The 16891-nt window shown below is 40.6% G+C and overlaps 1 protein-coding gene across 5 annotated transcripts in view; it reads right to left on the minus strand.

Moving 5' to 3' along the window:
- CNOT4 (CCR4-NOT transcription complex, subunit 4) overlaps positions 1-16891 on the minus strand; it is a 48787-nt gene that overhangs the window by 8049 nt on the left and 23847 nt on the right. For all 5 annotated transcript variants that reach the window (XM_010130950.1, XM_010146312.1, XM_010130876.1 and 2 more), the window contains 2 exons: positions 16545-16794; positions 14245-14742 (listed from right to left, as the gene is read on the minus strand). In XM_010130950.1, the coding sequence (XP_010129252.1) occupies positions 14245-14742; positions 16545-16794 (748 nt within the window). The remainder of the gene's footprint in view (positions 1-14244; positions 14743-16544; positions 16795-16891) is intronic.

Below are 16891 nucleotides of genomic sequence, written 5' to 3' on the forward strand. Positions count from 1 at the left end.
ATTTCACATGACAGGAACACTAGATGAGAAAACTATTTGAAGAGAACATTTAAAAGCCTCACTAGACATTCTCTACACACTGGAAGCAACTTGGCAATCCATGAAAACAGCTTTAAGTGTCATTCCACAGTGCAGAGTTCAAATGGAAGTCTTATAGTCACAAGCTCTAAGAGTTAGGGAAAAAAGAAGCATAAGTACATACATACATACACGCGTGTACATACATACACACACCTACAAAATTGGCTTCAGTAGTCGAGAGACACCAGTCTGCCCTCAGCTTTAAGATAATGCAAGTAAAGCAGCTTTTATCCTGATTCTGCATTGATTTCACTGGTTGTATTAATTCTACATGCACCCAATTTAAAGGATAGCCATGTAAATAAGAAACCTCTATTTTTAAAATAAATGTGCAACTTTGCATGCCAGTAAGCCAAACTATCAAGTAGAAGAGGAATATAATGAATTCTAAAGTATACACTTTGAAGGGCAAAGTAAGTTTTTCTAAACAACTTTCCTTTTTGATGAAGGTCTGACAGCACAACTTTCAAGCTTTCTGTGACTAAGTCTTAAAAATCAGACAATTTAATTTCTTTTCATGCAAAATCCCTTCTACAACATCAGTGACGATTCAGCTCATCTTAGGTATTCAATAGGAAGATTCATATTTGCTTGTATGTGTGGTGTCAGAATTTTATTAGGTTTGAGAAAAGCAATTTTACATTAAGTATTCTGGGGAGTTCTTGTGATTGACATACTTAAAATGGCTCGGAAGACCAAATCTAACACATAACCATATCAGCCAGCCACCCAATTTTAAGCTGCAAGTAAATTTCAAATTGAGATTCTAACTTGCTTTGGAAAACATGCTCGATTTCATATGTTTCCACAGTATCTCACCATTTTTTATTACTGACTTTTTAACCAGTTATTGCTAAAAACTAAGTGGACAACTGCAGGACTTCAATCAAGTCTGGGCTCACTGTCCTGCATACAAAAAAGACAATATATTCTCTAATGCTTCCACCTTAGTCAATAAATAACCTCTTTTTCATGCGAGCTAACAAAACACTTCTCATAGAAAAAAGAAAAAGGACCCTGTAAGAAAATAACCAATTCTCTCCACTGGTAATCTTAAATATTAATATAAATCGAAACACAACAACTTAAAAGATACTGAAACGAAGGAAATAGGATTCAGGTATCTACACACAGGACAGTTAGGTTAAAAGCTCAGAAAGTCATACAATCCCCTTCATTTGAGAAAGCAAAGTTAATTTTAACCTAAGTATACCTGCTGCTTACTCTTGGGTCATGCATCAGGCTTCAATCTCACCAGGTTACTCTATCTGTCAATGAAAAAACCCCTCTGACCTCAAATGAAAATTCTGTATGTATAAGTGTACTTCTGGGCACATGCATAGATAAAAGCAAAATACATGGAATTTGCCCTATGGCCAACGGAATAACCAGAATTGTCAAAGAAAAAATTCAATCTTCAGAGCTGTATCAATAATTAGTAAAAGCCCATCTAGTTATGAAGGTTCTAGATTCCAGGAGTAACCAACCAATCCTCTGACCAAAGTTGTAACTAGCATTAGCACAGTAAACACATATTCTGAGAAATTATAAACTACTTTAGTCTTTCCCAGCTCTGTAATCAACAATTAAGGCTGATGTATATTTGTAGATACTTCAGTCATGCTGTAGGAAGATTTGATAAACTGCAAGAAAGCTAAGATCTCTAACATGAAATACATTCTGATTACTAAATGCTGTCTTACAATAGAGGTGACCAACTTTTTAAACACATGGAGGTTTTTTAAAAAAACTCATCTGAGAACAAATTGAAGCTCAAATGAGGTTATGATGTAGAAGGAACCAAGATATGGCAAAAGAACAGTTTTTTTTTTTCCCCTCCCTCTAAAATGTGATTTGGTATCACTGGGAGGAGGAATATTTTTTGTGAAGCTACTCTTAATTGTTGCTATCCCAGCAGGATATTTAATTTGTGCTCCTTCCCCCAATACAATTTTTAAAGATTACGTTTGCCCTTTTTCAATGGTTCTTGAAGTTGGTGCATTTCAAAATGTGTTTACACTGAAAGCCTGTAAACTATCTGTGCTTTTTGCTAAAATTCATCAGTCATAATTGATATTTTGTGAGACGGACTTGGTTCAGAAGCAGCCACAGTTCCAGGTCCACGCTCATGGCACAGCCTTTTGTTAGACACTACTACAAATAGGTAGCACTAACAAATGTACCAATTTCCAGTCTTTAAAGGGAAAATCCCAGGTTTTTAACATCACTAAGACAATTACATCTTTTAACTCACGCTACTAGTTTACTGTATATTTTGGAGTGCCAGTCTGTACTTTAGAAAAGCCTCCTAGAGAACACAGCATCACAAGGCTAAGCATCTGCCTGCTGGAGGAGAGGGACAGATGCTACACCGGCCCATGGAGCTGCCTCTTGTGCAGGGAAAAGCTCTTGTTTTATAATCAGTAACTGCAGTCTTCCATCCCTAAAACAAAGGCAAAGGCCCAAGATTTAGTGCAGCTGAAGCTCATTTGATAACATTACTATAGACATCAACAGTCAGGAAACTTGATGTGAAATACCCCCACATGCTTGTTTCAACCTGCCTCTGGGGGAGAGTTACCCAAAAAGTTGTCAAGGACTGATGGTTCTAAATGCAAACTGGGTCAGCCACTGAGGCCACCTATTCCAGCCAACACTGCATTTATTTGAAGTCTAGCAATGTTAATGTGATTAGTCATTCCTCTAATGTATTCAGCCAAGAGAAGTTAGAGGATTTTTCTTTTTTTTCTTACACTTTTTTTTGGTCACATTTTCTTCTTCCAAAATAAAAATCACACATTTAAAAATAGGCATCTTACTACTCAAAAAAGCAGGGTGTCTGTCTTTCATGGCCATCCCTAATAATTTTGCAATCAAAAACTTTAAGAAATCTGTAAGAGCTTAAAACCAAGCTCCCAGAGATGAAGGCACAGATGTTTATATAATCGAGCTTTATTTGGAACAGTATCTCCCATATAATCATAAGAAAAAATTCCACAGGGCTTTAAAAACAGTTGCAATATTAGGACTGAAAAGGCAATGGGAGGGAGGGGTGGGTGTGAGAGATGAGATTTTGAAACAGATGGAGAAGTAGCAGGACAGGTGCTGTGGATGAAGCCCTCTCAGAGATTGTGACAAGATTATGCTAAGGCAGGCAGGACTTAGTAAATCTAGAAAGCATATGGGAGTTCAGGAACAAGACAGCAGAAGTAGGACAGCAAATATCCGTAGATTTCAGCATGATTTCAGTCTTGACACTGATTTAATGTTTTGGAAATTAATTCAAAATCACACTTTTCCATTTCCTTTATTTTAAACCTAGCAGTGACACCCTAGCTGCATTAAAAAAATACACCTCCAGAGTACAATCAAGCAAGCCAAAAGGTTGTTTTCAAATTTAATTTCTTCCATATTGTGCTGAACACTTCACCTCTTCACTAGCGAAACAGAAAATTAGTTATGACAGGAAACAAAAGGAGAATGAATTTCAAGGGTGAGGGATTCACACAGACACAAAATACTTCCTAAAGAAGGGGGGTGGAGGGCCACAAACCTCCGTGAAAGAAATGGGATGCAACAGGCGTAAGGACTGATAGGAGGAACAAAATACTCAAGTGGCAAAGGCTGCACTAACAACAGCCATCTTTGTTGAGGACATGGGCTCTGTGCAAGAGTCAGTAAAAGCAATACTGGAAACAGCTGAAGGTCGTTTACAAACAGTAGTTTTCATTTTACGATTTCAAAGCACTGTTCAGGTCTTTATTTTCAAATGAGTGATCTTGATATGAGGGTAACAGATCCAATTCTAAGAGGAGCTGCTCAGCACTCTGGAATGATTCAGCCTTTGGAAGTGCCCCACGTAGCATGTACAACTAATATAGCCAAGCTGTATCAGCCAAAATTTTCACCAAATTTCCTATTTTCAATATTTACACTAATCAGAGAAAGACATGAGCTACAGGCAACCATAGATCTAACCAGGGGCACTGAAAGGACAACATTCAGCTGCCATGCTTTCTGTCCAGCTGCTGTCAGAAAGCCAAATGTCAAGGAACGTCAAGAGAGCAAGCAGTCTTCTTTAAACAATTAAGACAGAAAATTAATGGACTAACGCATCTCTCACTCTCTTAAGAATAAGGCCATCAGTACTTAAAACCATGTTAAACCTTCCACATATTATCAGATCAAGAGGAAAATTGTAGCAAAATGGTCTTTCAAGCACTGCATCCAAATAAAGGCATGTGAGACAGCACTGTTCAAGTCAGATTGCCTGTTGCTAGGGTACGGGATTAAAAGCATTTTGTACACAGCATTTAAGAATGAAGTTTTACAACATGCTGAATTCAACATCCATTCCACACAGGCCAGACCCTCTTAAAAAGGTACAGTAAGCAGAAGAACCCCCCCATAACTCCATATCAAATTATTATCCTGAGACCACAGAGAAGTGTCAGCTGCTATACTGCAAATCCAATTTTTTTTTGGTTCCACAACTGTGTAAAACAAGCTCAGGAGACAGAATCAACTAGTAAGAAAGAATCAACCAACTAGTAAGAAAGAATCAACCAACTAGTAAGAAAGAATCAACCAACTAGTAAGAATCAACTAATAGAGAGAGGAGAGAGTGAAAAAAAAAAGGTCAAACAAGAAATGTGTACTCCAAATGGAAGTGAGATGATGTTTTGAGAAAATACCAAGTCAGGCAAGGACTCTTAGTACTAAAGGCAGAGTATGTAAATGCTAATTCAGATATCTCACCCTTCTCTGTGGTCTAAACGAAGTCTCTTAAACGATATGATCATAGCCAACATAGAGGGATCTTACCTTGTTTTACTAAAATGTTGTTCAAAAGATAGCATTAGGCAAGAAGAGATTTGATGTTCAAGACAAGTTCAATAACTGGGGGCATGGAGACCAGAAAAGTTAAAGTGGGAGAAGATGCAATACCATAAGTCATTTAGATACGGAAGAGCTCAGGACTTAAGTGGGAAAAAGTTGAGCCTTCTTAATAGAACCTTCAAAGCTTTGCCCTGCTTGCTCCGAGCTACTGCTTCACAAAAATCTAAATGCAGGCAAGACTCAAAAATGTGCACGCTAATCAGTGTTTTGATAAGAAATGCAACAACACTACCACAGTTACTGCTGGATGACACCCAAACTTAATATATATTAACTGCCTACCTATTTATCGTCTCAATCTCATCTTTAAACATGCATAATACCATCAGTTAGACTACGCATATTCAAGATACAAGCCACAACATCAAAACAAAAAGGTCTTGAGAAAACAAAATTTTCATTTGTCGGTTATATTCAACTACAGAGACTTAAAAACATTCAAGCCTCCTGTTTTGAAGTTCGGGATCAGTTTACAGATATCTACTGCAATTTCCATATCAGTGGGCTTCACTAAAATAACTTGTGGATACCTTCACAGATAACAGGTAAAACTTTTTTCTTCCCCTACTCTAAAAAGGGTTTAATTCTTCATTCTTGCTATCTGTCTCTGTCCACTTGACTATTTCACAGAATTGCAAAATGGAAGGGATTGGAAGGGACCTCTGGAGACCACCTAGTCTAATCCACCTGCTAAAGCAGGTTTACTTACAGCAGGCTGGACAGGATCATGTCCAGGTGGGTTTTGAGTATCTCCAGAGAAGATGACTCCACAACCTCTCTGGGCAGCCTGTTCCAACACCCCATAACCCTCAAAGTAAAGAATTTTTTCCTCCTGTTCAGATGGAACTTCCTGTGTTCCAGTTTGTGCCCACTGCCCTTTGTCCTGTCACTAAGCACCACTGGAAAGAGTCTGGTCTCACCCTCTTGACACCCACCCTTTAGATATCTATAAGCATTGGTAAGATCCCCTCTCAGCCTTCTCTTCTCCAGGCTAAACACACTTGGGTCTCTCAACCTTTCCTCATAAGAGAGATTCTCCAACCTCATAATCACCTTTGTAACCCTCTGCTGGACTGTATCCAGTAGTTCCATGTCTCTCAAACTGGGGAGCCCAGAACTGGACACAGTACTCCTGATGTGCCCTCACTAGGGCAGAGTAGAGAAGTAAGATAACTTCCCTCAACCTTCTGGTAACACTCTTCTTAATGCACCACTGGCCTTCTTGGCCACAAGAGCACGCTGCTGGCTGATGGTTAACTACTTACCCAACAGGATTCCCAGGTCCATCTCTGTGGAGCTGTTGACCTGCTGGAAAACATCTAATTTGTATTGGTGCAGGGGGTTATTCCTCCTTCGGTGCAGGACTCTACACTTGCCTTTATTGAACTTCATTGGGTTCCTCTCCATCAACTCTCCAGCCTCTCCAGGTCACAACGAACAGCAGCACAGACTACAGGTGTATCAGCCACTGCCCCCAGTTTTGTATCATCAGCAAGCTTGCTGAAGGCACACTGTTTCTTCATCCAGGTCATTGATAAATATGTTGAACAAGACTGGACCCAGTACTGATCTCTCTGTTTAGATTTCTAATATATGCATGACATACATGAAATGTCTTGTTCAAGCAGCATTTGGCCAATGCTCTCAGATGTATGGTTTAATTTTTAGGCTGCCCTATGTGGAGTCAAGAGTTGGATTCGATGATCCCTTCCAACTCAAGTGGTTTCAATAATTTGAGAAGAATATACACACAATATTGTGTAGCATTAGTCTTGGAAGAGTTCAAATTTTAATCACTTATTATTGAATTGATAAATTCTTACAATTACATTTTATCGTTCATCTTGCATATAACTGACAGGAAAGGTGGGCTAACCATTATACAACTTTTTCCTCATTTTACCTGTATAAATTTGTTCCTATACTTTTTCTGTGTGATAAAAATCAGTGACTACCAACCACTCAGTAAACTCAAGAAATAAACCTAAATATTTCTATTTTTCCATTATTAATATCCATGCATCTCATTTTATAAGCAGTCTCAGAACTCCTGGGGTATGCTGCATCAGTGGAGATTGAGGGCAGTGTGTCTGGTGATAGGCTAGCCATAATGGTCACTGGTGTGCCAAGAGTCAAGGGAGCGCCTGGGAAAGGTCAGGTGGGAATTAGGTCTTCTCCCCACAAAGAAAAGGTGACAGGATCACTAGCCCAGCTGAAGTGCTTCCACACCAATGCATGCAGCATGGGCAACAAACAGGAAGAGATGGAAGCCACTGTGCAAAAGGGAAACTATGATGTAGTTGCCATCATGGAGACACTGCACTGGATAACTACAAGCTCTTTAGGAGGGACAGGCGAGGCAGGAAAGGAGGGGGAGCAGCTCTGTATGTTTGGGAGGGGTTAGATTGCTGGAGATCAACTATGGTGATGAAAGAGTAGAATGCTCATGCATTAAAATCAAGGGGAAGGCCAACAAGGCAGACATCACAGTGGGAGCCTGCTATAGACCACCCAACCAGGAAGACGACATAGATGAAATATTCTACAAACAACTGGGAGAAGTCTTCATGATCACTGCTACTTATTCTTGTGGACGACTTCAATTTACCAGAGGTCTGCTGGAAATTCAATACAGCAGTGAGGAAACAGTCCAGGAGGTTCCTAAAGTGTGTGAAAGACAACTTCCTCACACAGTTGGTGAGGGAACAGCTAGAGAAGACTCCCTGCTGGACCTGTTGTTGTTCGTAACAGGGAAGGACTTGTGGATGATGTGAAGGCTGGAGGCCGTCTTGGACACAGTGATGATGAGGTAGTTTTCAGTTCTAGAAGCAGCAGGGATGGGGGTCAGTAGAACTACCACCTTGGTCTTCCAGAGAACAGACTTTAACTGTTTTAGGAGACTGGTTGGCAGGGTCCCTTGGGAGGCAGTCCTGAAGGGCAAAGGGGTCCAGGAAGCCTGGACAATTCTCAAGAGGGAAGTTCATGATCACTGCTACTTATTCTTGTGGACGACTTCAATTTACCAGAGGTCTGCTGGAAATTCAATACAGCAGTGAGGAAACAGTCCAGGAGGTTCCTAAAGTGTGTGAAAGACAACTTCCTCACACAGTTGGTGAGGGAACAGCTAGAGAAGACTCCCTGCTGGACCTGTTGTTGTTCGTAACAGGGAAGGACTTGTGGATGATGTGAAGGCTGGAGGCCGTCTTGGACACAGTGATGATGAGGTAGTTTTCAGTTCTAGAAGCAGCAGGGATGGGGGTCAGTAGAACTACCACCTTGGTCTTCCAGAGAACAGACTTTAACTGTTTTAGGAGACTGGTTGGCAGGGTCCCTTGGGAGGCAGTCCTGAAGGGCAAAGGGGTCCAGGAAGCCTGGACAATTCTCAAGAGGGAAGTCTTCAAAACTCAGGAACAGGCTGTTCCAGTGAGCTGCAAGACAAGCCAGAGGTGCAGAAGACTGGCCTAGCTGAACAGAGAGCTCTAGCTAGAGCTCAAGAAGAAAAAGTCTATGCCCTTTCTTCGATAGGCCAAGTCACTCACAAAGACTACAAGAATTTTGTGAGACTATGCAGGGAGAAGATCAGAATCAGGAACAGGCTGTTCCAGTGAGCTGCAAGACAAGCCAGAGGTGCAGAAGACTGGCCTAGCTGAACAGAGAGCTCTAGCTAGAGCTCAAGAAGAAAAAGTCTATGCCCTTTCTTCGATAGGCCAAGTCACTCACAAAGACTACAAGAATTTTGTGAGACTATGCAGGGAGAAGATCAGAACAGCAAAAGCCGAGCTAGAACTTCATCTGGCCACTGACATAAAGATTAATAAAAGTTTCTATAAATACATTAATAGCAAAAGGAGGGTTAAGGAGAATCTCCATCCTTTGCTGGATGAAATGGGAAGTATAGTGACCAAAAATAAGGAAAAAGCTGAGGTGCTGAACGCCATCTTTGCCTCAGTCTTTAATGGTCAGACCAACTCACTGGGTGCTTGGCCTCTAGAACCATAATCCAAGAGGAAAGCATGGCTTAGATGTGCAGAAGTCTATGGGGGCCAGATGAGATCCACCCAAGAGTTCTGAGGGAGCTGGTGGAAGTGATCACCAAGCCACCTTCCATCATTTACCAACAGTCCTGGCTGACAAGGGAAGTCCCATTTGACTACAATCTACAAGAAAGGCTGGAAGGAGGACCCAGGGAACTACAGGCCCATCAGTCTGACCTCAGTGCCGGGGAAACTCATCGAGCAGGTCATGCTGAGTGTCATCATGCAGCATGCAAGGGATAGTCAAGCGATCAGGCCCAGTCAACATGGGTTTATGAAAGGCAGGTCCTGTTTGGCCAACTTGATCTCCTTCTATGACAAGGTGATGTGCGTAGTGGACAAGGGAAGAGCTGTAGGTTTTGTCTACCTGGACTTGAGTAAGGCCTTTGACAATGCTTCCTATAGCATTCTTCTGCAGAAAATGACTGCCTACAGCCTGGACGGGTGTACACTTCACTGGATAAAAAACTGTTTGGATGGTCAGGCCCAGAGGGTGGCGGTAAATGGAGTTAAATCCAGCTGGTGGCTGGTCACCAGTGGTGTTCCTCAGGGCTCAGTATTGGGGCCTGATCTCTTCAACGTCTTTATCAACAATTGGGATGAGGGGATTGAGTGCACCCTCAGTGAGTTCACAGTTGACACTAAGTTGGGAGGTAGTGGTGATCTGCCTGAAGGTCAGGAAGCTCTACAGAGGGATCTGGAAAGGTGGATCAATCGGCTGAGGCCAATTGTATGAAATTCAACAAGACCAAGTACCAGGTCCTGCACTTGGGCCACAACAACCCCCTGCAATGCTACAGGCTTGGGGAAGAGTGACTGGAAAGATGCCCAGTGGACAACTGGGATTGCTGGTTGACAGCTGGCTGAATATGAGGCAGCAATGTGACCAGGTAGCCAAGAACGCCAGTGGCATCCTGGCTTGTATCAGAAATAATGTGGCCAGCAGGAGAAAGGAAGTGATTTTCTGGCGCTGGTGAGGCCACACCTTGAGTACTGTGTCCAGTTTTGGGCCCCTTACTTCATGAGGGATGTTCAGGTGCTGGAGCAGGTTCAGAGAAGGGCAACAAAACTAGTGAAGGGTTTACAGAATCTATCTTACAAGGAGCAGCTGAGGAAACTGGGATTGTTTAGTCTGGAAAAGAGAAGGCTCAGGAGAGACCTTAACACGCTACAACCACCTGAAAGGAGGTCACAGGGAGATGGGGTTTGGTCTCTTCTCCCTTGTTATGAATGACAGGATGAGAGGAAATAACCTTAAGTTGCGTCAGGAATTGGATATAGTGGATATTGGATATCAGGAAAAACTTCTTTACAGAGAGGGTCATTAAGCATTGGAACAGGCTGCCCAGGGAGATGGTGGAGTTCCCATCCCAGGAAGTGTTGAAAAGACCTGTGGATGTGGTGCTGAAGCACATGGTTTGGGGACCCTGGCAGTGCAGGGTGAAAGGTTGGACTCGATGATCTTAAAGTTCTCTTCCAACCAGATGATTGTGTAACACACTGTTAGTCTTAGACCTACTTTTGTCTATGATGCAATACTACAACTATTATTTTAGAACACACCAACAGGCAACTGGGTAGCAAAAGTGACAGTGATATTAGCTATCAAATTACAAATAGTTTCCTGTTATCCTAAAGGAACATAAAAGCAAAGGCACACACCCACCCACACTGCTGTCAGCAGATCTTTCCTTTAGCATTATCTGCCGAAAAAAGGATAGCCACTGTCCTATATTTTTAGGATACCCTGCACAGAATCTAGGGTAAAATTGCTTTTAGTAACAATCATGATGTCCATGAATAAGAAGTCACTGAACTTTTCTCCCAAAGCACAGTTACACAGTTATAATTACACAGTAAATCATCTAATCCATCCCATACCAGAGAACAGCAACAAGCCTGAATTGTCCGTTATCACAGGAACATCTGCTATGGTTTGCAAAATCATACGGTGGGGCAGAAAAAAGTGCTACCTTGGGGATAAGTCAATCAAAAAGTTCATTGAAATATGGGCTGGGGACAAACATGAAACTGATGAATATGACAATTCAAACATTATGCATAACTACGAAGTCAATCATGTGCCCTTTCACTGAAAACAGCAGAACAAGTTTAATAAATACGACTTCCTCTGAGAAATAGGCTACCAAATTAGATATAGAAATTATTTTTAAATGAGAGCTTCAAAAAAGAAGTAGGTACTGCCTGTATCCTTTCATTTAAATCTGGCACACATCACAAAACAGCCCTACCTGGAGCTGTCTGAATACAGACAGCTCTGATTCTCGACTAAATAAAAGGTAGCTTCAGAACATTACATTTAAGACATCACACATGAGCATTTCAAATTCACGAGAATAATAGTATCTAACTAAAGCAGAAGCAGCAGCAGTTTAAAAGTTACTGTTTTCTTCATACATGCTTCCAAACCACAAACACACTTAGCGAAATCAATTAAAATTGCATTTAGAAAGCCTACAAAATAGTATATTAACTACATATGAAGTTATAGAAGTTTTTAGATCTGTTTGTTTTCACATTAATGAAACAGAAAAGTTGAAAAGTGTTGATTAGAGCAGGCAAATGTATAAATGAATGTTTTTATTTAAATGACTAGTCCAGTACTATCTGCTTTAGGTATTTATAGTCCTGTAAAAAATTGTGATTGAAGACCCTTAGGAAACACACAACTTCAACAGCAGTTGAGGGTCTCCATTAGAAGACAGAATGTGAAGTTTCAACTGCACTAGGTTTCTTTTGCATCCGAAACAGCTAAGCTGATGACATTTGTTATTCTGTATTACAGTGTGTTAGAGGAAGAGCTAACAAAAAGGAGCTTTGGGTATAGCACAACTAATCTCTCCGTGCTGCTACATGGCTATTATGAGGTGTACTGCCTTTCTAGCAGGTCAGCAGAAGTCCCACTCACATGATTTCTCTGTACTTGTACACCACTTTCCTCCCCCAACCCCAGCAGACAGCTGTATTTGTACATCAAATGAGGAAACTAGGAAAATTCTCTAATTGTATACCTGCAACTGACAGATTAACAGCAAGCATAAAGAACAGGAACTATTCTTTCAAAATAATATAAAAGGAATTTGTTGAGAGACTGGTACACTAGATATGGATTTGGAAAGACGGAATAATCAAAACACTGGAAACTATTCAGCCAGCGCACAAAAAAGAGATATGAGGGCATCTACTGACATTCAAATTATTTGTGCTTCTGAAGCAGTTAGATCACTAAAGAAAGCCCTAGACACTAAACACCACACAAATACAAAACCATAACGCAGCAAACAAAACCAGAACTATTTGAGACTTCAGCTGATTTTTCACAACGGGAAAAGAAAAAGGAGTAATCTCTTTGTGCAAATGACTCTTTTTTCAATATACAAACCTGACAGGCAGCTCAGCTGAGAAGTCTTTGCACTTCAGCAACTGCTGCTATCTGATTTGTCAGCCAGGCAACTAACCATATTTTCTACAACAAGAGATTACGACCAACTCAAAGGAACTTTCCATAGAGACTACAGCAGATGTTCGTTTTCTGTTTTCAGCAGTGTATCTGCCAAAAATATTTCGAGATTAATTGGCTCTAGTGGTTGCATACAAAAAAGGATATACTTAATTATCAACGCTGTTGCCTTTAAAAATATGGGGGAAGTAAATGGCATGTGCAGTGCATCAACCAACACCAAACAACTGGCTCTTCAAGAGTCCTACAGAGGATCTATATGTCTTCTACAAACACAGAGTTTCACTTTCAAACTGCCAAAAAGGCAATTAAAGTAACACAATTTAAAGAATAATTTTGTAAACCTCAAATCAACCTGTGCTAGGAACAAATTTTTTTAATGCTAAAGGATTTTTCTGATCCCCCTAGTCCAGCAGATAGTCTTGTAACTGGCCCCTCAAATTAGCCCTTTTAAGAACTGAGTGGTAAAATCAAAACTCTTGCAATGTTCCTGGAAGTCTTATGTAGTTTAGGAGAAAGTGAACAATAACTTGCAGTGCTATGGATGACCCCATGTCAAAAAAGTGGTTTTGTTTTTGGTTTTTTTCCTAACATTCTGCTGTAACCAGTATCAGTTATTTTAGTCTAAAGTCTTAGTACACAGCCAGTATAGAGGGTTTTGAACTACTTGCACTTGCAGTCCAGACCAAGTGTTTATACTACTCACCAGCCTAAGGATCCTCCACAGCAGCTCTGTAGCTTCATGAAGCCTTCAAAGAGGACAAAGTACAGGGAACTAACAGCCAAAATGAGCTCTTGTACTAGAGCATCAAAACCACACGTTAACTTTTTCTGAGTCACTTTCTTACAGTATAGCTAGTACTTCTCAAAACCCATGAAAAGAAAACAACACTGGCAACAACTCCAGAAGCAGTTTTCGCCATTTCAAGGCTTACAGAGGCTTTCCACCTGCAGTTCTTAACACAATGTTTACCCTGTTTGGAAATGAGAACCTGTTTGGGCCAAGCTGAATCGGAAGCATGGAAGGACTGCAAACTCCAGAAGTAAATTTTTAAACCAGGACAATTATTGCTACAATTAGCTCCTTAGCGGTAAGGTTTGCTGCAAGAACCTGGCAATCCGTTCAGGGCAGTGCGAACTGGCCTGACTGCACATGTATTTTCCTCCAGCATTACAACCCTCACAAGCATGATGAATCCTCTTAGACGCATTGAAAGCACCCACTCACTGGAAGATTAGCATAATATTAAGGCCATCTGAAGTACAGAAATGAACAGCACTGAACGTTTTATTGTACAGCCATTTGGTTATGCGCAAGAGGGAACAACCCAGCCAAGACATCTGCAACAACTACCATCATTACAATTTTTTGCACAGTTTTCGGAACTCTGGTCAGCACCTGCACGTTGACATGGAAGTCACAGGGCCTATTCTTAAGGAAAGCCAGACTGGCAAGACTGAAGAACCAAAATACCAATCTGCTTTGACACAAAATTAAGCGGGCACAAAATACTCCACCTTCCTTATAAAGCTCAATATTACAAGGCTAAACATCCAGACACTCTTTTTTTTTTTTAATTGGAAAGGGCCTATTTAAAATAATATTCCTCCCTCTGTTCGTAAACCCAGTATGACAGTCAAGAGATATCACTCTACCACTTGTAGCTGGCTATTCCCTTTTCCTGTCCTGGCTCAGAGAAGCTGAAAGCATGAATCAAGTCATATTCATGGCTGTCCAAATTCACCTACCTGATATAGGGATCCCTCCCAGACCTGTGCTGTGTTGTGGCGGGAGATTCAAGTCCAAGAAATTACTATTTGAGGTGGGATTTGCTGTGTGGTTCAAGTGCATGATGCTATTGCGTGGGAAGGCCATCCAAGGATAGCGAGCTGCTTGGCCTGGAAAACTGAAGGAGTTGTAAACTGCTCGATGCTGTTGAAACTGTGGGAACCTCTGTGGCATGACTGGAAAGGTGCTACTGAGAGAGTTGGCATTTGTGGGTGCAGCAGGATGCAGGAATCCAGAGCCTGGCCCTTTGGCAGTTGTAGTGTGTGGGGTAGGGTTCTGAAGAGATGTGGGCGAGAGGGAAGGTTGGTCTTGGACTGACAGTTCCTTCTCAATCAGGTCTGCTAAGGCTTTGCGGGTGATGTCAAAGGGGTCAAACCCTAAGTCGTCCTCTTGCTGTTTGGAGGAACCAAACCCAAAAGCTGCTTGCCAGTCTGTAGAGGAGGATACTGGTATAGTTTCTGTTGGAAAGGAGAGGAACAGGATTTAGAACGAGAATTAGTAACTATTTATCCATATAAAAATTTCAGCCTCAGTGTATCTGAATCTATATTGCCAGTTATCTTTCATATACTATTACTTTATACATTCCACAAAGACACCTTATTCATTATCTTAGAATGTCATTTTCAGATCAAACTGTAATAGATTTCTACTGAAGGTGAAGCGGTAAAACTAGCAAATAACACTTTCACTGCAGAACTGCTCTGTTCCTGAATACATAAAAGCCTTGTTACATAAATAATTTCAGTAATAGCACCAAGAAGAAAGAGACTAATAAACACTTGCTTAGAACCTCCTTTACACCCATATTACTTGATGGAAGTGTGACCAAGCAGATTTTAAATAAGTTTGTTGTTCAGTTCAGTATTTTGCTTTCAGTATTAATACTTTGCTTCAGTTCTGCTTCTCAAAGGCAAAACCTCTGCACAGTGGTTAAAAAGACAAAACCAAAAACCCCACTGTCTACCATTATGAAGAAAAACAAGCCAAATTCTTGGAGACATCTTCATAAAACAAAAGGAAACAAGCAACTGCATTACAAGATATTGTTAAATATTTTGATGCAGTGTTGAAAAAAAGGGGCTATCAGAGTTTCCCTGTATTTCCAATTACTATTTCATCTTATCATACTGTTTAAGTTTCTTATTCAGGATCAGTGAATGCTGGGTCTAGTTTCACAAAACTGTGACAATACAAGGTAGTACAAGGTAGAGTCGCTCACAACATTAACTCCCTCTGCTGGTAGGAAACCTGGTTTGCTGCTTTAAGAAGTTACAATTTCAGCTCCATGTTCTCCTTAGAAAAGAAATATACACCTCTACATTCACTCAAATCCATGACAACAAATAAAATGATCTGCTAGACAGACAAAACCTTGTACTTTGTATTCTTATTTAAAAAGCAACCATACATTTGATATTAATTGTGAAACAAGATCTCTACTACCTGGAAATCGTCTCTCACTGCTACTTAATCCTCACAAAACCAGTACTTAGAGCACCTTAGCAGCAGGTATTTTCCGTGGTAATAAATACTGTTTACAGGCAGGGTTATGACATCCAGAAGTCAGATAAATAGAACGTAAGTTTTCTCTTGATGTTTATTACTGATAATGTTGCATTTGATTTTCTAACAACTCCCTCAGATTTAAAATTTGTAAGCTCTTAAACACTGTTAACCATTCCCGAGACTATATAAATACATCGAAAATAATGTTTCATTAACATAAAGTGATACTTCATAGGAAAGTACCTGCAAAATACAGGAATCTTCCAGTTGCTGCCATTAACCATATTTTTATCTTTTCTGAATGTATATAACCTCACCTTCAGATAACTACGCAGGATACTAAATAAAATCCTGAATTCCACTGCCCAGCTTCTAATGTTAGAATTATAGATTCTAACAGCTTGCTACACCAACATATACTGACAAGACATATTTTTCCCCACTCTCAATAAAAACCTGTAACATTAAATATTAAGTATACATGTCACCTCACAGAGGCACATGGCAAAGAAAATCTAAAATAAGCACTCTTGATAATTTAGTCATGCAGCTGGAAAACTCTGTGCAGTTTCTTTTAGAAGAAACACTTAAATCAGTGCAATTCATTAATAGTTAAGTGACAAATCAAATCATTTGTGAAGGTGGGGAAATAAAACCAGCATGGAGCAAGCTCTAGAGCTTTTGGTTCAACACAGCTTTAGACATCGGTTGCAAAAGCAAGAAATAGCTAGCCATGTAGCCACATACATACCTGATGTGAAGAGGCTCTGTGGTTCTGGTGCTGTGGGCCAGTCATTTGAAGTCTGTGGAGAGCTGGGGAATGGAGGAAGCCCACTGGGGATTGGGTTAGGGTGCCGAAAATTGTCAGAGAAGAGCGACTGTGATTCTGTAACAGCCCCTTCAAAAGGAGACCGCGCACTGTGATTAGATGAACTGATGGGTATGACTGGATTGGGTTTTGTTAAACCAGGCGGTGGAGAAGGTGTGTCACTGTTTGTTAACTACAGGCAAGAAAGGAAGAGAAACAATTAGAACATAAGTTTACACATAAAATATTCTTCATTAATACTTCATTATAGTTGAAAAATATCCTGGAAA

The sequence above is a fragment of the Buceros rhinoceros genome, unplaced genomic scaffold (genome assembly GCF_000710305.1).
Source record: "Buceros rhinoceros silvestris isolate BGI_N320 unplaced genomic scaffold, ASM71030v1 scaffold1050, whole genome shotgun sequence".
NCBI lineage: Eukaryota > Metazoa > Chordata > Aves > Bucerotiformes > Bucerotidae > Buceros > Buceros rhinoceros.